This window comes from Melospiza melodia, chromosome 5 (genome assembly GCF_035770615.1).
Source record: "Melospiza melodia melodia isolate bMelMel2 chromosome 5, bMelMel2.pri, whole genome shotgun sequence".
NCBI lineage: Eukaryota > Metazoa > Chordata > Aves > Passeriformes > Passerellidae > Melospiza > Melospiza melodia.
Genome location: NC_086198.1, coordinates 7850923 through 7870640, shown reverse-complemented (window position 1 = coordinate 7870640; position 19718 = coordinate 7850923). Strand labels below are relative to the sequence as shown.

General features: G+C 48.5%; 1 protein-coding gene and 1 long non-coding RNA gene across 2 annotated transcripts; one reads left to right on the top strand and one right to left on the bottom strand.

Moving 5' to 3' along the window:
* Positions 1-1636: 1636 nt before the first annotated feature.
* On the bottom strand, positions 1637-3639 carry HAND2 (heart and neural crest derivatives expressed 2). The gene is made up of 2 exons (XM_063156193.1): positions 3085-3639; positions 1637-2109 (listed from the first exon to the last, which is right to left on the bottom strand). Exons 1-2 carry the CDS (start codon positions 3637-3639, stop codon positions 2011-2013), a joined length of 654 nt encoding a protein of 217 aa, XP_063012263.1. The 3' UTR covers positions 1637-2010.
* A 771-nt stretch (positions 3640-4410) lies between these two features.
* On the top strand, positions 4411-10361 carry LOC134418209 (uncharacterized). The gene is made up of 3 exons (XR_010027738.1): positions 4411-4675; positions 5047-5141; positions 10223-10361. It is a non-coding gene; the product is annotated as an uncharacterized LOC134418209 (long non-coding RNA).
* Positions 10362-19718: the final 9357 nt, after the last annotated feature.

Below are 19718 nucleotides of genomic sequence, written 5' to 3'. Positions count from 1 at the left end.
GAGCAGGGAACGCAGAGTTGCGAGGAGCTCCAGATCATCAGCTGGGCAACTAATAGGCAAGGAAAAGCAAACAAGGGGGCAGATTCTTCTCCCCAAGTGTTATAAACAGAGGCAAGTGTCTGTAAACACAGACCCAGGCCGGATAGCAGAGCCGGGCTGCCTGACCCGACGGGAGGGAGGGCACATCACTTTTGTCTGGTTGTTGTAACCCCGCAACCTCCCCACTGTCAGCAGGGGCGGCGAAGCGGCGCAGGGGCTCCCTTATCTTTTTATGGGCAATTGCACATCTACCTACGCTTACTGCTGGGTCTGATTGGAACCACTTCCTTAGGCGCGGTGGCACGGGAAGGCCGGCAGGTATGCAGCCCTGGACCTGGAGAGAGACCCAGCTTGGTTTAAGCAGAGGTGATTTACGGAAAACGTTAAAATACGAGCCCTAATGTTATTACGGAAAAGGTGGAAAACATTGCCCTTAATCAGGAATGGACAAAAAACACCTAGACCAGCTTCCTTTAGTGAAAACCATTCATTTTCTCCTTGCATGCCTAAGATACAGAAGGATGCCATGCATTTCCCAGCATTGAAGTCTGCAGCTCGCCCTGTTACTGGGGAGCAGAAAAGCCATCAGACTGGCACCGGGATCCTTGTAAAGGAGTCGATAGACAGGGAGAAATATTTAAATAAATATTTAAGGGAAGAAAGATGCTGTTGGCGAAGCAATGAACGTTCTAAAAAGAGACAGCATGAGCTGCTGCAGTTTGCAGCTGGATAAAAAAGGTTAGAAATAATTATACTCGCTGTGGCGTACTGGAAACGTGCAACCCATGAGAGTTTTAGGAACCACAAAGTTAATATTAAGTTCATCGTAGCTCATTGTAAATCTTACCTATTCCCTACAGCACACCCTCCCCACCTCCCCCCCCAGACCCCCGCAAATCCCTTGCCTTGTTCGCTCTTTCCTCCTTGACACAAAATTCCCTGCTACACAAGCACTCCGCGCTCAGCCCGCCAGCCTCCCCGGCCTGCCCCGGCCCCTGTGCGGGCACCGCGGCCGCCCGCGCTCCGCGCACGGGAACCGCGCGGCTCCGCCGCTCCCGAGCCGCCGCCGCCTGCGCCCGCGTCCGCTTGCCGCTCCCAGCGGGTCCCCTGCATGGAGAACACCACCACAAGGAATTCCTGCTCGGATGAACTGCCGCGTTCCGTTCAACACTCACGGGGGGCTGAGACGTCCCTCCCTCTAGCCCTCCTTTCATTCAGTCACTTGCTTAAAAATAAAATTAGGAGCCATCTTTATAATTTAGTTTACTTCCGAATATTTTAAATATTATGAAAAAAAAAAAAAGCCATAAACAACGCTGTTATTCAAAACATTTTGAGGTATAAAACATAAAAAGATTTGGATTTTCTTTTTTTTTTTTCTTTTTCTTTTTTTTTTTCTTTTGTTTTGTAAAAAACACACACAGTGGTTTATTGAGTACTTACAACGTTTACACCTTCAATATTAATTAGATTCCACTTTTTCCCTTACGGACGGAAGTGCACATAACCAATAACTGTTGAAAACATCTTCAAATACTGAACGACCACAACAAAATTACGACACTAAATACCGAGTCAATCGAAACATTGGTGCAACTGCTTTTGTTGAAATATAGCTTTATAATCCCATGAATATTTATATCCAAAAGGCCAAGTATTAAAGATACACTTCACATACACACTAATGCCAGGGAGGGATTTTTTTTTTCCTTTTCTACGGTTCTGTTTTCCCCACGTGTTTTATACAGAGCAAATAACATTCACGAAACATTTAGAGACGTTACCCCTTACCAAGCTGGAGTTTCCTCTTCATATATGGAATGCTTTTTCCCTCTCCTTCAAATATCCACATTTTGGGGGGTTGGGGGAGAAATTGCACATAAATAAACTGGATTATTCCAAATACAAAGAGTCCTCAGAGGAGAGCTCACTACCGAGACTAAGAGGACGGCTCCTCCAGTCCTGCCGTGCTCACTGCTTGAGCTCCAAAGCCCAGACATGCTGCGGCCAGCCAGTCCTCCCTTTGGTTTTCTTATCGTTGCTGCTAACTGTGCTTTTCAAGATTTCGTTCTGGGGAGACAGGATGCGAGGGGAGAGAGAGAGAGAGAAACAGAAGGGGGAGAGGAGAGAAAAAAAAGTTAGATATATTCCTCCCCTTTCTAGGTCGCATCTGCTCTGCTTCGACATCGAAAGCTACGAGGAGACCCGAGCCCATCGAGGCCTGCGGGCTTCGAGAGGCATCACGGGGACCTCCATCCACGGCGCCTCGCCGCGGGAGAAGCCGCCGCCGCCGGGCCCGTGGCGGGGCAATTCCCGCTCCGCGCCGCCCCGCTGCTCTGCCGGGCCGGAGCGCGGGGCTGGGGGCTGAGAAGCGCCAGCCGTCCACGGGGATTGCGATAAGGCCTCCCCTAAACCAGGCTCTCCCTGAGTGCGGGGAGAAGCTGGGCACCGGTATGTACCGGGGCAAAGCCGGTAACACATGCGGAATCGGTCACCCGCGAGCGCGCCGTGGGGCCTGCACGGAACGGGGCTTGCGCTGCCCGGCCTAAACCGAGCCTCCCGTTAAAAAGCGAAAAGGCTGAAGCGCGGAGTGCAGAGGCAGGAAAGCCTCTCGCTGCGAACCTCGGACTTGCCGAAGGCTTAAAGCCGGGCTGGGCTTAGCAGGTAATCATGCCTACACATTTCCATTTAAGAGAGCAGAGGCTTGCCTCCTGCGAGATCAGAGTTTGGGATACGGGACAAGCAGCAGCCCGGGAACAGCCTCCCCGGGGGCCCCTACTGCGGCCGCCTTTTCCCCGCGGCTGCTCTCAGCCTCCGGGTCGGATCCGGAGGCCGACGGCCGCTCCCGGCTGTGCGCGGTCCCGCTTTAGGCCCGCAGCTACGGCCAGGGGCCGGGGGACCGAGGTGTCCCCCATGGACATTCCCCGGCGGCTCTGCCCAGAGAGGAGCCGGGTGCGCTCGCATGGGGCGCCGAAGGGCACCGAGCAGCCTCCCCTGCGCGGCTCCCCCGCCCCGTCCCGCCCCGAACCGCTCCGAGGCACTGACCAGCTCTTTCTTCCTCTTCTCTTCCTTCACGTCTGTCTTCTTGATCTCTGCCTTGAAAGCCTCCGCCTCCCCGTTCTGGTCGTCCTTCGCCAGCAGGTCCATGAGGTAGGCGATGTAGCTGGTGGCCAGACGGAGGGTTTTGATCTTGGAGAGCTTGGTGTCTGCGGGCACGTTGGGGATGCACTCCCTCAGCTCCGCGAAGGCGCTGTTGATGCTCTGAGTCCTGCGCCGCTCCTTGCGGTTCGCCGTGCCCCTGCGTTTCACCGGCCGGGGCCCCCCGAGCCCGGGCGGGCCGTTCCCGGGCGGCACCCCCCCGTAATGGGAGTGGTCCATGCCCGGCGCCCCGTTGGCGTACTCGGGGCTGTAGGACAGAGCCATGCTGTAGTCGGGGGGGGACATCTCCGGGTGGCTGCTGATGAGCCAGCCGTGGAAGTAGGGGTTCTCCTCGTGGCCACAGCGGGTGGCGGCGGCGGCGGCGGCGGCGGCGGCGGCAGCGAAAGGGTAGCCCTCATGGTGCACCACCGGGTGGTGGGGGAAGCCGCCCACTAGACTCATCCCCGCTCCCTAGAGCACCCCACCCCGCCCCCCCGGGCCCCAAAACAAAGGCTTCCCCTCCCCGCCCGCCCCCCACCCCGCCGCAGCGGCGGGAGATGCTGCCCGCCGCTCACCCCTCAGCACTGCCCCACTGCCCGCTGCCTCTCCATAGGGCGCTGCTGCAGAGTCCCCGCGGGTGCCCGAGCGATCCCCCCTCCCCGGGCGCCGCCGCCGCCGCTCATGCGTTGTGCCTCCACCTCCTCCTCCTCCTCGCCCGGGGCCGGGTCTTCGAGGAAGCGCGCACAGAAAAAAAAAAAAAAAAAAAAAAAAAAAGGAAAAAAAAAAAAGAACAAAACTACGGAGAGATGTCGACCAAAACAAAAATGGCTTGGCTTCCCAGCTTGGGATCTTCCTCGCCTCTTGCTTCCCTCCGCTCTCGCCAAGTCCGCCGCGGCCCGGCCGGGTGGTACTTACACGCGGCCCCCCTCCATGCGCCCCCGGCTCGGGGCGGGCGGCGCTGGCTCTGCCCTGCGCGGCGGCGGGGCCGTCAGTGCTGGGCGGGCGCTCGCATCCCTGCCCGCCGCGCCGCGCTGCTCAGCGCCCCGGCGCTCCTCTGGGGCATCCGCGCCGCTCGGCCGGGCGCGGCGGCGGCGGGCGGCGGCGGGGCTCGGCGCGGCGCGGGGCACTGGCAGGGCTCCCCGGCCCGATCTCCATGTACAGCTACATGTTTAGGGCCGCTCGGGTTAATATATGTCGTCAGAAGCGGCGGCCGCCAATGGCCGGGGCGGGGGCGGAGCCCGCCGCCCTCCGCAATAAAACTTTTTGATGTTCGCTCTGCTAATTGCCGGGCTTCTCTTTTAGGATTGGCTGCCCCTCCGCATCCCTAATGTAATTAAAACAAGGGGGGAAAAATTATCATGGAGGCAGAGGTTAATGCAAGTGTTTAGCAGATGCCTTACAGTAAAATCTGCATTAAAAAAAAAAATTTAAAAACCCCGAACAACAAAACCCCCCTACAAACTCGTTAAAACTTAAATATCGGATAATCTCAAACCAGGTACAGTATGGATCCCAGAAGTTTATTGGCAAAAGTCTATGTGAATGGGCTCTGAGGTTGCTTTGGCAAAGCGTTTTGTGCCGGTCCGGGAGAGGAACAAATTAAACCGGCTCGGAGGGCACTTCATCGGTGCCCGGCTGCTGCAGGCATGCCCAGCAGCGCTCCGGCTCCTGCCCGTATCGCTGTTAATGCACACCACGAGATCACTGTTTCCGTGAGGAGGGCGGCGGAGCGGCTCTGCCTCGCCTGTCACCCGCCTGGCGACCCGGCTGGCCGGGGCAGGGAGCGCTCGGGGCTTGGACGGGGGTGGCCCTGTAAGAATTGTTTTGAGACAATAACAATAAGCCCGACTCTAACTGATTCTTTTCCAGCTTACTGCCTGTCCTGTGCGCCTCCACCAGCCTTCACGCGAGTGGCTCAAAAATCGCCTGAAATCGGTCTCATGCTTTTTGAGCTGGTATGATCGGTAAGTAACCGAATATTTTTTTCCAGCATGTTTCGAGCTAATTTTCTAGCTTTTACTAAAAAATATATAAATATTTCTCAGCATTCCTGCTTCTGCGATAAAAAAGACCAGCATCTGCGGAAAGCAGATGTTATCGAAAGGGAATGGTTAAATTTTTGCTTAGCATCCAGGCCAAGGAGGAAATCTCCTGTAGCTATTTAGGTGCTTTGCTTTAGTAAGCTTGAAGATATTACAAAAGAAAAATTAATCTCAAGCTGTAACTCATGGATAACTCGGAGGCGAGGTGCATTTGTTGTCATCCTCAGATGGAGCCGAGCATTACTAAATAGCTGCGAAATACCAAATACCCACTCTTATTTGTGCTGGCTGACGCCTGGGCTGATTCGGCGTATATTGTAACGCAGTTCTGCAATATAGGCCGTGTGGAAAACTGTGTCAACAGGAGCTGAGAGGTCATAAATTAAAGAAGGAGAAAGATAGAGATGGAGGAGTCTGCGAAAGAAGGCAGCAAGAACTATGGTCCAATTTCTGCAGCAGCTTAAGGCGCTGTCCGGCCCCTCTGCAGAGGCTGCGGGGGTACCTCGGGGGAAGGGCTGGGTGCTGGGAAGAGAGCGAAAATCAGCTCGATGCCCGGGGAGAGGAGGCAGGCTGAGCTCGGGCGGTCCCGGTGTGAGAGGGCTGCTTGGTACAGGGCCGCTTGTTGGGACCGGGGGCTTTGCGGGTGCGTCCGCCGGCTCCCGGCCGGGAATGCCCTGCAGGCAGCGGACGGTCCCCGCGGGTGAGGCCGGCAGCCAAGGAGCAGCCTGCTGTGCTACCCGGGGCTGCTTCCTCGGGGGAATGCTAAAGGCGAGGGACAGTGCTGGCCCCGCGGTTCGGCAGGACGGGAGCGCGGAGCCGGACCCAAAGGGGAGACGCGCACGGAGCGCAGACAGCCAGGCGTAGGTTTTTATAAGCATATACACATATGTGTGAGCGTCTGGGTGTAAACTGAGTACGAAAGTGAAAAACTAGTCCAGATGTAGAATTGATGTATATACACATATATCTTATACGTACACACACATGCTTGTAGCCCGCTGATGGATATCTGTATCTATATATGCACAAGCACACGTGTATTTATTGTGTTATCCCGAGGAAAGGACGTGTCTGCAGTGTGGATTTTTAAATGTAAGGAAGGCCGTGGGCAGACCGTGCAGGCAGAGCCCTGGAGCGTGTCCCCGCCGTTTGGGATGATATGTCTGCAGGGCGCAGCCTGGAAACCCACCCCGTTTCTCCAGCTTTGTTTTGCTGCGATATATTCCTGATGGGAAGAAGAACTGGACCTTGTCGAGGCCGGAAAGTTATACTGGCTTGTAAACGGGCGTGTGTTTCTTTACACTCTCCCTGCTTGTGTACGAGCTTTGCGACACACTGCAGGTTAGACTGCAACTGTGACAGGCTCTGTGACAAGACACTACGGTCGCTCTGATAGCATCTCCAATGATGAAGGAAACGGAAAACATGAGACAGAGAAAAAGTAATAAAATATACAGGAGATATCGATCAGAACACCAGTCTCCAAAGCTAGAGTCGTGATTGCTTAATTAACTTTGGAGAAAGAGGATGTCTAGATAAAGCACACAGAAGGATCTTATATATATATTTCCCTCTTATCCCAGCAGTTATTTATGAGTTTTATTAAGCGAGTTTCAGAGCAAATGCAACTCTCTTGTCCTCCCTCAGTTTTTAAATGCTCAGGATTTCCCATCATGTGTTGTAGCCTTTTCTGTTTGGAAAAGGCTACAAGCCATGATGGGAAAAACGTTGAAAAACGCTGCAGCTCAAAGTACCTTTCCCGATACTATGCTCAAAGTCCGCTAAAAGCACCATCATTTATACCAATCTTACACTTATTGATTTGATTAGATTTTTTTTTTCGTGCACAAATCATATGGTTAAAAAAAAAAAGAAAAAAAAAAACAAGGAAAAAAAAAAAAACAGAAAAGAAAAAGAAACCTTAGTCTTATGTCACTTTATTTCCCTGCCAAAATAGTTGCTTGTTAGGCGGCGATTTATTTGGATTCTGCTGCCAAACAGGACTCTCCTAGCCCGCTATAATAAAGAAATTTCGGTGGAGACTGTGCCGAGGCTGGTTTTCTCTTCCTCTACCCGCTGCTTAGAATTTATTTTCTTTTATTTTTTCGGGAATCGGTGCGTGTGGGGGCTGTATCGCTAGCTGTGCCCTGCGTTCTCGCCCCTCCAGCCCTGCCGCGGGGCCGGCGGGAGGAAGGGGCTGCCCTCGCCCCCGGTGTGTGCCGGGGAGCGGGGCCGGAGCCCTGGCGGGGCCGGCGGGGCCGGGGATCGCTCCGCTCCCGCCACCGGGGCCGCCCCTGCGCTGCCCTGCCCTGGCCCGGCGCTCCGCCGCCGCCGCCGTGCCGCTTATCGCCAGGTCACTGCTCTCCTCCGGGCCGGGAGCGGGGTGGGAGCTGGGATAACAGAACAATAGAGCCGCGCTCCCCCCTCCTCCCCGCCGGGCTTGTGTGAATTAGAGCTAAATTGCAAATTAAGCTAATTTCTCCGAATCAGTCGGGGAAAACCGTATGGAAACGGGGAAGAGATGCCGACGCTGGGTGGTCGGAAAGCCACATCTGCTGGGGACTCCCGGGCTGGCTGACCTGGGAACACTGCGCCGGGCCAGGCCTGTGAGCAGCAGGCCAGGGGCAGAGAGGCGCCTGGCCGGTGCCTGGGCAGCGAGCCCGCTCATTGCTGCTGGAGCGCACCTTCCTTTTGAGGAGCGCCCGAAAGCCGTGGGACAATGATGCGGACAGGGCAGCCGCAGGCACCGCTGAGGTGCCCGGTACCGACGCCAGACATACCCATCCCTGCTCCGTGCAGCAGCACCGGGATGTCCCTCCACAATTTTCATTAAAGCCGAGAAATAATCAGACACACGGAAGCACCCCAAGGACACCCCGCCCTGTGCTTTTGATGCGCTGCCCTGGCCGTGCAGCTCCCTCGGCGTCTCTCCCTCCCGCAGCTCCCTGAGTGCCCGGGTGCCGATTCTCCCTTTCCCCCGGCTGCCCACCGCATCGCTCAGCCGCCCGGTGCTCGGCTTGAAAAGCCGAGACGGGTTTGAATTTATAGAGTGCATGATGTCATTGACCCGGGACCAAGCGTATCAGAAAAGGGGGTATCATTGTCGGGTGGATTCAGGGATGCTGGAGCATCCCGTGTCCCAGGCATGCCATGCATCCTATATCTGGGGCGTCGCTTAGGAGTTCGTGAAAGAGCATAAACATGCAAGAAAAGGGATTTTTGAAAAGAGGCACGGAGAAATATGATTTGGAGGTCAACCTGTCAGTGCGGGTTAATGAAAAGGACTTGTGCCTAATGGGCCTGGCTTGCACCCTCTCTTGTGCTCGCACAACCTGTATTTCAACGCCCTGGGCAGAGGGCGGGATCGGGCCCAGCAGGCCCGAATTAATCGCTGCCCTTGGAGGTGAAGGAACCCTGGTTTACGTTACTATTATCGGTAATGAACGCCCACATATTTCAGGCATGATAATCTCTCAGCCGTTGTGTATTAAAATAAAAAAAAAAAAAAAAAGAAAAAAAAAAAAAAAAAGAAAGAAAAAAAGAAGACCAGGGATGAGAAAAAAACAAGACACCAAGACACTGATAATTTCGTAAGTTGCAATGATTGGCAGTAAGCGCGGGACCCTACGCGTTTTACCAGTGCATGTGCAAGCAATTATTCGAGGATTGCTTATATTTGTGACTGAGCATCCAGAGTTGCATTTAGACCCTGGACAGGAATCAGGGAAAGAAAAGGAAAACATAACGAGTTCCAACCAAGAGCCCTTCTTTGTCAGAAGAATAGTAATAAAGACCTTACAAAAGTCTGCAGTGAACACAGTGTGTCTCTATTTATTGGAATTGTTATGTGCATCTCCTACACATGCACGCGTGTGTATAAACACGAACACGCAAACAGACAAACACGCTATTTTCCCACTTAATATTTGTTTTTATTCCCGGGAAATAACATCTTAATTTGCTCTTGAGCTCGACTCTGACGAAATAACTCGCGAATGTAATTGCCTTCATTAACGAATATTTTGTCGTCCAGCATCTGAAGTTCAGACGGTGGAGGAAGGAGAAGGCTAGGCTGGCATCGTTTTGTGTTTAGGTTAACAAAAATCAACACTTCTATTGTCATTCTTCATGGAAAGTCTCCATTTAACGAGGCTGGGGTTTAGGGAGCCTTCATAGATCAAAGGTAACCTCGCTTGGCTTAGGAGAAAAATCCCTCTGGAGCAGTGAAAATTAGCCGCAATTTGGCCCTAACTACATCCCCAAAATGTCGCTGTGGTCCTGCCGCTGTCCCTCGCTCCGCATGCCCGCAGCGCTGCGCCCGCTCCCGCCTGCCCGGGTTGGGCTGCGGCACACGGGCTCGTCCGAAAATTCAGCAGCTGAGTCCCACAAATGTCGGCTGCACACTTGTTGCAAGCCAGCATCAGCCCGTGCGGCAGTTCCTATACGCGTATCTCGGTGTAATTGATCTGGCTGAGTGAGGTCTTTTTGGTAATTTGGATACACCAAGTCTCCAGTTAATGACATATAATCAGCCTTTAGGTCACTTGGTCATTCTCTTATTACAAACCCCTCCTGCTCTCTCTGATCTCCTTTCAAACTAAATTTCACACAAACAAATAAAGCAAGACAGGGACAAGTCCTTAAAATGCAAGAGTGAAATACTGGAGAATTGCTCTTGGGGAACTATAAACATTTTTTAAAAGAAAAAAGCGAAAAGATAGGACAGAACATCTTATCGAGAAAGAGAGCATTGTGTACAAAACACGGAGGGAAAACCGGTCTGGCTTGTGTTAAAAGTGACATAAAATTAAAATGAAATAATTACAAACAGAAATGGTATAATGTAAACAGAATATAGGAGATTTTACTAGAAATGCACGGCCGCATACTGTAATTTGTTCGTTCAGATGATGTGATGATACAACCTATTTGTGGATACACAAAATAGTTATTTGCTGCGCTTTAGAAGGAAAAAAATTATAATTCTTTTTTCTTCTTTTCAGGAAAGTTAAGAAGCTGGAAAACGGAGAGGTGAATGCCATGTACCTCCCCAGACCTGGAGGGGAACAGAGCTGCGGCCAAAAGGAGTGGGTGTAAATGCGACAACAAAAATAAATACTTTATATCATCCTGCAGAACTTATTTTACTAAGTCAACACTTTGTTTTTCTGCAGCTCACCTTTTCTTTCCTCTAGGGAGAGACAGTGCTCACTTTTTATTAGGTATTCCCTAAAAGTTTATTTTGATCTCCGTCCAGGTGTGTGTATACATACACACACACACACACATATATATATATATACACACACACATGCACACATATAAATGCAATCAACAGGCAGAGGTTCACGTGTGAGCAGAGGCTGGTACCCAGGCAAAAGGGGCGTTCAGATGCTCTAGGTAAGATCCCAGGCTGCAGGCAACCCATTGCAAAGCCAAGCCCCGTTGTTCGGAGCTAAAGCTGACTCATAAAATCGAGAACGGGGAGATATCAATGTGGTTCAAGTGTTAGCACATTGAGAAAGCAGCCTGCAGAAAAGGGCTGCGATCCACATTCCCTCACAGGCATTAGCGCCTTTCAAAATATCATCGACATTTTTAGCGGAGGTCTCGTTCGTGTGTAACGCGGGGCTCACACAGGCGCTAATTGGGCCCGAAGCGTGTGCGAGGTTGCGAGAATGAGTGTCGGGGCAGGCTCGCACAGCAGCAGAAACGGGAGCGATGGATGGAGGGGAAGGAGTGCCACAGGCCCCCGCGCAGGGCGTGTTGGTGTGACACATCTCGTTATTAATTCAATAAGTTCCCTGCCTTTTCGGCATTTCTAAGGGCCGTTTGGAATTTTTTTTTGCCCCGCCCGCCTCTGGGCTACTGTGTTGAAGCACCAGCCCGCAGCCACACGGCGATCCGACCCACTGCATCAAAGGGCGCGGGGCGTCAGGCCCGACACTGTTCCCCTCTCGGGGACCCGGGCCGCCCCTCGGGAGCCGCCGGGGATGCTCAGCCCGGCCCGGCACGGCCCGGCACCCCTCCCAGAGACCGGGGGGAGGCGGCGGGCCGGCCCCTGCCCATGGCACCGCCGGGCTGGGGGCGGCTGGAAAGGGTTAAGCGCTTCCCCTCCTCCTGCTGCAGCCCCCTGAATGCCGCTGCTTTCCTCTAGAGGTCTCATTAGGGAAACCCTAACTGCTATTTTCAACGTTTCCTCAATCAAGCGCCTTTAAATAGAGCTCCACAAACAAATTGGCGGCAAAAAGCGCAGATCTTGTCACGGGCGAGGCCGATTCGATATTTCACCTTGTTTGCTTAGTAATTAGAGCCTGGCTTGTGGCTACCTGCGCGTTGGGGCGAGTTCCCCTCGCCAGACCGCCCGCCCGCCCCTGCCTGCCCTGCTCTGCCGTACGGCCCCGCACACACCTTTCCCTTTCCCTTTCCCTTTCCCTTTCCCTTCCCTTGCGCCGGGAACCGAGCGGCACCGCCCGCGGGAGCCACCGAGCCAGCGGGGTCCGCCAAAACTAAAAAATCATCCGCGATCTCCCCCGGCTAAATGATGACAAAAAAAAAAAAGTTTAATTTTTTTGGGGTTTTTTTTTTTTTTTTTTTTTTTTTTTTTTTTTTTTTTGGCGTGTTTTGCAGCTTCTGCTCCGAAGGCACTAGCTTTCCAGCGGGAGGGATTTTCCCCAGAGCCGCCTTGCCCGCTCATGCCGGGGTCAGGGAGCCGGCGGCCGGCCCGCCTGTCCCCCGTGGGGCAGCCCGAGCAGTCGGGGCCATTTGCCGCACCCGCTCCCTCTCTCTGCTATTCTCGTTTGACTGCTGTACAGAGCCGCTTTAAATGTTACTCAGGAAGATTAAAAGTTGGGAGTGCCTGGGCGGGTTCCCGCAGGCTTGCGGGCGGTGCGGGTCCGCCTCGGTGCCTGCCCTCGGACCCCTCTGAACACGCAGGGCTCGATAAGCCTCGGTACGGCGGCATCAGCACAGGTCGGAGCTAATTCGATCGTGTCTGAAAGCCCGAGTGTAACAGAGAAGAATTTGGCGTTTATGAACTAAGCTGCTATATTTGCTTTGCTATAAACCGACTAGAATATTTTATGGTGGAGGGGAACAGTGCAACGCAAAGAGGAAATATGACAATAAATCTCTTTTTATGGATTCTCTTTAGCAGCAAAACTTAAGGATTCAACGGTTTTATGGCTCAACATTTTTGCAGGTACATGTAAAGATACCTACAGAGAAAAGAATAATCCATAGTCCCCTTCCCAGCTCCCTTGGAACAGAGAAATCCAACTCTGTGCCCTTCAGTTCAATGAGAAATTAAACTGAAATTCCCTGAGATTTCCATGGGAGCAATGCTGGCACAAGAGTTTACATTTGATCACTGCACGGATGTGATTTGATTATTTATGGTGCCGCTGGCACTACCCTTTCATAGTTTACTGATACACAAAACTTTTTGCCAGAAGTAATGCTCCACCTTCCTTCTCAGAATGAGCACATCAGGCTGCTTTCCTTCTAGTTACTCTAATACTATTAAGGTTTGAGATAATTGGTGCATCCATAGAGCTAAAATACACCTTTTGTTTTGAAGAGACTTTCTTTTTTTTTTTAATAGGAATGATTCACATGCTAAAATAAAGATAGGTACTTCAGGGAGAGGATTTCCAAGTGGCAAAGAGTCGAATGTTCCTTGAAATAAGTGCAAGTTCTGCACTTTGAGGATTTAAATCCAATATGTTTTTTCAGAGTCATGTTCCACTGTAAAAACCCAAAACCATTAATACATCCTCAAAGTGTTTTGTATAATGCAAACATATTTGTATCTATGGTGCTAAGCATATTTTTTTCACCTGTCTCCATGCCTTGTTTTAGTTCCTTCTTATGACTAACTCCTGATTTTGCTTACCCTGAGCACCTAGATGCAGGTTAATGCACCTAAAGATCAAGGAATGGCTGGTAGGTCCAGAGGTCTCCTGCTGGGCTGCAGTGATTTGGGAGTGTAGATTTTGAAACACTTGCTCCACAACTCACACAGTGCCGAGCTTTTCCCATCTCAGCCTGCACACGTGCACAAAGTATGGCACTCTAAGAGATTGGTCACTTGAAGCCTAGCAGCTATGAAAGCAGAATGCAGATGCAGCATATGCAGTTAAACATATTCTTTTCAAATAAGTCCTTTTAGTTGAATTTTTTTTCTCACATAAAGCTAAATGAAAGTCACATTGCTTTTTTTTTTTTTTCCCGTGTTTGTGAGTTGTGTTTTTTTTTTTTTTTTTGGTGTGTTTTTTTTTTTTTTTATTTAAATAAAAGAGGTAAGTGGATTCAGAGCCCTGATTTTATTAAGAAATGTTTTAGAACAATCAGTTCAGATATGTCAATCCAAATTCAATCCAAATAATGTGTGGAACAACATCTACAAAAGACGTCCATGGGAAAAAGATCACAAAAACTTACAAATACAAACCTCATCAGTACAAGTTGTTCTGCTTAGGACAACTTTTCATCAGAGTGGCGCCTATTTGTATGAATTGAAGTTTTGCATGTGCTTACTGTTGGTGGAAAAAAATCGTACATAGTCAAGTTAGCCTATCTACCATTACCAGTCTTGCCTGGGAAGGCAGACCACTGTGCAGGCTGGTTTTACTGCTTTCCATTGAGAAAAGCAGCCTGGACTGAGCTCCAATCTGTTACACTAAAGGACTGCAATCCCTTTTCTGCAGTCACTTCAAGGACGGCGACAGCAGCCTGCACTGTGGACAGAGTAGTGGGAACAGTGAGCGCTGCACATGCAGGCACCTTGTTTCACCTGGAGTCCAGGGACTCTGCCCTGCATACCCTGCAGTCCAAAAGGGCTTCCCCTCTCTCCATTTGTGTGCTATTCATAAAGATATGTCCTAGCTTGTAAAAACAGTACATGCCCGTTTTGTGTGATATGTGCATGCACACATCTGGGCTGCATGTGTGGAAAAGTAAAGGCACACACTACAAAAAATTTTACATGTGCAATTTTCCAAGTATGGGTCTATGGGTCTATAATATCACATCTACAGCGAAGAAAATGTCATTCTTCTGCACAGGAGGACATTTTAAATGGCTTTCAAAGAAAAAAATTGTAGAAGTGTTCTTGGTAGCACAGTTAGAAGTTTATTTCTCCTGGTTGCTCCTGATGTTTTCTGCAAACCCATTACGATGGAGCGTTACTCCTCAACAGCAACATGCGCTCAGTGATCAGAATATTTCAGATATTCATTACTATAGGCTGATGTTATTAAAATTAAAAACATCTGCTTCGAGGAATGCAGATTTTTTGGATGTAAATACTTCTCTACTCCCACAGTAGTTTCAGCTACTCGGGGAAACAACACGTAATGCTAAACAGTCGTCTTATTGTTTGACACAGAAGCAAATGGAACAATGTTGCTCTTAATGTTGTTGTTGTTCAGTGGACAATTGAAATTGGATAAAGGCTTTCATCTGGGAACACTTTTCTAATACCCCTGCAGGTGATGGGAGTCCTGTTGCCCTGCACACTGGGCAGGGCTCACCCCATCTCGCCAAGACAGCTCCTGAGGAGGCGAGGGGTTTGTGCCTGCAATAGGATGTGAAGTGCTCGTCTGTTATCAGTTCACCGACGCGGTTTTGCAGCTGAGGGGAGCGGCGAGCGGAGCCCCAGGTGCCTGTGCCTCAGATGCTATCGCCCAATCCTGATTAAAGGCGCCCTGCGCTAGAAATTCCTCGGCAAAGCCACGTGAGAGAAAACCCCTCCCTTTCGCACGCCCCTTAAAGATCACTGGGAATATCCTCGATGCTTGTGTCGGCCTCCCTAACACTGAAGCCGGGCTGGGCATGCTTGTTTGAGAAAGAGTAATGATGTGCATTGGCTGCCACACAGCGCCCTGATTGCTGCGCTGATGACATGAGCGCCGCCAGTGTCACAGGTGGAGCTGCGGCGAGTACCGGGGTGTTTCCATGAGGTGTTTTGTCACTTTTGCCCGTCAGGCTGACTCCAAACAGAGAAAAACACCAAACGGGGGGGTTGCAAATGGGAAGTATCGATTCTGATCATATGGGAATAAGGAAAAATGGAAGACCATCCAGGGGAGGACATTTCCCTAAACTACACGCAGTGTGTGACTGAGAAAGCATTGTGTGACACAGGAGCGTGCATGGTGCTACCCAGAATAATAGCAGTTAATGTCATTTTCTTACTCAGATTCCTTAGAAATCTGCCACTCTGTAAATCTGAGTGTATCAGAAATTATGTGTGAGTGGAGCCCATGAACACACACATTCACTGCAGTCATGGGGATGCTATCTAGGAGGATAGATTCAACTAAAAAGAAAAACAAAAAAACAAAAAATCCCCAAAACCCCAAACCTTGGTACAATTAAAAAAAGTTTTTTCAGTGACTTAAAAATACTACAATTAAAACCATTATTAAACTAGATTAAATGAAGCGGAAATTTGCTTTCAGGCTTTAGAGCCAAGAATGTTCTTTGTGCCTCTGTGCATTTTTGTGCTCTGTGTATTTTTGTGCTGTTTACATAAGGATTATCTTGTTTATTTTACAGATATTATGCTTCATAGAAACTAATCAAGAGAATATTTCTTTTTTTATGACAAAAAGTGGATGTCAAATTGCTCAAGTTGCTTTTATACAACATTCTTTGGTTTGTGATAGTGTGATATTTAATAAAGTGTTTATAAAGTCAGATATAATAGTTTATCAGATCTTGGGCAGTCATAATAACAAAACTGCCCTTACCCTGAGTGCTATGTACTGTACTTTGTAATTTACAACACAGCACTTGCTAAATTACTTCATAAACCAAGAAAGTTGCCTACCAAAGAATCAATGTTATAAGAACTAAGAAATATTTTCCTAAATGTTTTTTCTGTTACTTAGTCTCCATACAAGTCTTTTGGACTCAGGCAAACACTGCACTCCGTGTAGCACACAACACATGCTTGCTGTGAGATATTTTCCTACAGTACAATCTATTTGAATTTCCAGAGGAATACACCTTTCAGCTTAAAATATTATATGTCTAAAATGCTATCCTGCACAAGCAATTGGATAAAGTGAAGGGAAAAGACCAAAAGAAAGCTGAAGATTTTACAGTGGGAATCTAATGGAACAATTCAAGTGGGAGTTAATAGTTTATGAGGCCATGAATGGACAATGGAGCCTTTCATTTCTGTGTTGCTAGTCCTAGTCCCCTCCAGCTTATGTCGAGTGTGTTTGGTGGATTTGCTGTAGCAGCATGTGTACAGGCTTCTTGAGCAGGAAGCCAAGTCTGTGCCAATGAGCCCAGTCTTCCTCTCTGCTGCAGGACCTGCCCTGAGAAATCCATCTGGCAAACAGCAGAGGAGCTGGGTGTGCATCCCAGCCTGATATTAGCCTCTCCCCACTCTTCCTCACATTCCTGTCTTGTTATTCCCTGTGCACACTCTGACTGCTCTTGCATGGGAAAGAAAGAGAAGATAGACATTTACAAACTCTTATTTGGAACTCATGACTGATTTTTGGTCTGCAAATAGGCAACTACCTGCTTGATAGTCTAGCATTTTCTTAATCCTCATACTTTCAGCAGCTTCTGCAGTTATTCCTGACATGCATTTCTAGATAAAAAACATCCTAATGGTCACTATGCAACCATTATCCAATTACACTTTCACCTTCTATATAGTTTTCACTTTACCCTCTATATAGTTAAGACAGAAAAGTATAATTCATATTTACATTGCTAATTGTTCATTTTTATGAAGCATAAATAAACATGAAATTCACATTCCCTTCTAAGCAGGTGTGTCTTCTATCTGGACAAATCTAGTCTTTGTATTTTTAACAAGAAGTCTGAATGCACAAAAATGGTATCACTCTTTTCAAAAAGAAATGTGAATTTTGATTATTGATAAGATTTTGATCTGAGAGAAGTGCAGAAATTACACTCTGTTGTTGTTTTCTCTCACAAAAAAAAAATCAAGAATGATTAAGGGCTTCTTTACACATCTAAGAATTTCTTGTCAAATAGCAAGAAATCTAGAAAAGATGAGTGATTTTTCTCCTTATTTCTAATTTTAGAGGAGAGGTATGGCAGCCCAGGGGAATTATTTGATATCAGAGAGAAGGAGCAGAGAAAGGGTAAGGTTTTGTGGTTGAACATAACATAGGCAGATAAACATTTTTCACCCACAAGACTTGATAAATCATATTCCTAAAGGGTTTTGAGGGAGACTGTCAAATACATCTGATTTGTTTAATGATTTTTAGAAATCAAGGATTGCACTCAAGATCCTATCAGGATGAGGAGTCAGATGCTCGGTTTCTTGCAGCATTTCCATGGATTCATGTCACATGGTTACCAGCAGACAGACTGAACTACAAGCATCAACACTTTACATGGCATCTCTGAGGAGGGTCTCCAAAACACCAGGTGTATGAACAGGTGTTTTTCTTATCCTCCATGGAAAGATATGCAATTGAAAAGCTGCAGACTTAAAATTTGTTCATAGATAATTTCTTGCAAAGCCATATATACTTCAAAGCTTTGTTTTCCCAAGTTTATACAATCTGGTTAGAAAAATATAATTATTTCCCCATTCTATATCCACTGTTAATTTTGCAACAGAATGATTATTCCACAACATTTATAGCAGAAAATACTTCTGATAATCAAACCCCTTCAATTCCAGACAGAAAATACATAGGATTCCTGATTAATTCCATGGCAAAATTGCCTTTGTCTTAGACTTCTTGACCAATAAGAGTTCTTGCATATCAGGAGGTTAAAAAATGTAGGCAACAGATAAATTTTTCTTGATGGGGAAGGCACAGAAGAGAACTGCAGAGGATTTGATGACAACTTTGAAGATTTTTTGAGTAAATTTATCATGGCATGCTGTTTCCTTTAAGAACTGAGGGGATGGAGTAGCAGAGCAGGTTGTGAGTGAGGCACCATCAGATGAACAGATACCATAACAGTAGAGAAGAAGGTGACATTTTGAACTGGGTAGAGTGTGACGATTTAGAATTTAAAAAATGAGACTTGAGACTTGAGGATGCAAAACAGAGAAATTACAAATTTTGGTGAAAGCCAAAATTATAATTAAAGTGCAGACTGAAAGGAGCAGAAAATAATTGATTTATTGAGTGGTAGTGAGATTACAGACTTTGAAGAGAGAGTCGGAGACAGAAACTGAGTCAAAAAAAGGAAGAGGAAATAAGAATAAAGAGAGAAAAGAGCAAAGACTGAAGACTGAAGAAAGGTTAAAGTGCTATAAGGAAAGGACAGGAAAAATATAGATAAGATCTGAAACATGGGAAGAGGATATGGTGTTAAAACTGGGAAAAGTGGGGGAAGTGATGAGGAGCTGAGGCAAAGGCTTAAGCTGCTCCTACCTGGGGTGTGCCCATGGGATATTGGGCAAGCCTGCTCACACAGTGCCTGCCACAGGGCACTGGGACCCAGGTCTCTGTGCCCACCTGATTGCTTGTGTTCCAGCTCCATGGCAGCTACTGTGCAGCATTTCCTATTTGAAACCTGGCTGGCCCTTGCTGTAAGCTCTATCAGTTCTATGCTTGCTCTGATAAGGTCACCACTGGGGACACCAAAGACCATTCCCACCTTGAGAACCACAAATCCACAGTCTGGCTTCTGTTTTTTGATGGTGCTGTGGAACTGGTATTAGCAATGAAATAAAACAATCGCCACTGCTACTCCTTCTGTGGGCCCTCTTTCAAGTCATTGCAATTCCTCAGTCCTTGGATAATCCACCGTATATCTGGTGCTGCTGGTTCAGAGTAGTCCCAGAACCATTAAAAATATGCCCAGTGTAAGTATTTAACATTTCTTCTGGCTGCCTGATTCTGTGGAAGGTGATTCCTCTTCACTTACACAGAGCTTTGCTATCTGCCACATGAAATAAAGCAGTCTCTCCACTGTGCCCCCCACTCACTGTGCTCAGTCCTTGCTGGCTTCCTGGGGAGTGGCACAACCATGGTCAAACACCTCTGGGCACTGCAGTAGAACCACTGACTGTAACTCCAGCACAGACAGCCTTCCAGGAAAGTTCAGTCCTTCACCTGAGATGCTGATTTTCATCAAGATGAGAAAATTAGTCTGTGGAAGAGACAGAATTTTCTTGGGCAAGAGACTCCTGTGAGAATTTTTCAGTTTGTAACTGTTTCCACAGCAACAAAGTTCATCAGAAAGGTGAACTCACCAGCTCTAATATATAAAATTTCCTTCCTTTTTTGCTCCTTCAGATCTCACCCCTTAACACATGTAGCCTTAGAAAAAAAATAGCATTAAAAATCTCCTGCTGAAAAGTCTAATACAGGAGACAAGATGAAAATTGCTTGGTCTTTTGGGCAACAAAATTGTTAGCCTGGGACACTCCAGTTCTGCTCCAGAGATTCTCTGCTATTTTGGGATGGGTGCATCACTTTGGGCAAGCCAAAATACAAGAGCCTAAATTCTCCAGCCAATATTTATTAGCCTGGAAAT

Bases quoted from the DNA above. Each gene is read 5' to 3' on its own strand.
- HAND2 (XM_063156193.1), bottom strand. From the start codon at position 3,639: ATGAGTCTAGTGGGCGGCTTCCCCCACCACCCGGTGGTGCACCATGAG. The intron at 2,110-3,084 runs GTCAGTGCCTCG...CTGTCTCCCCAG, and splicing joins AGAAGAGGAAGAAAGAGCTG to AACGAAATCTTGAAAAGCAC.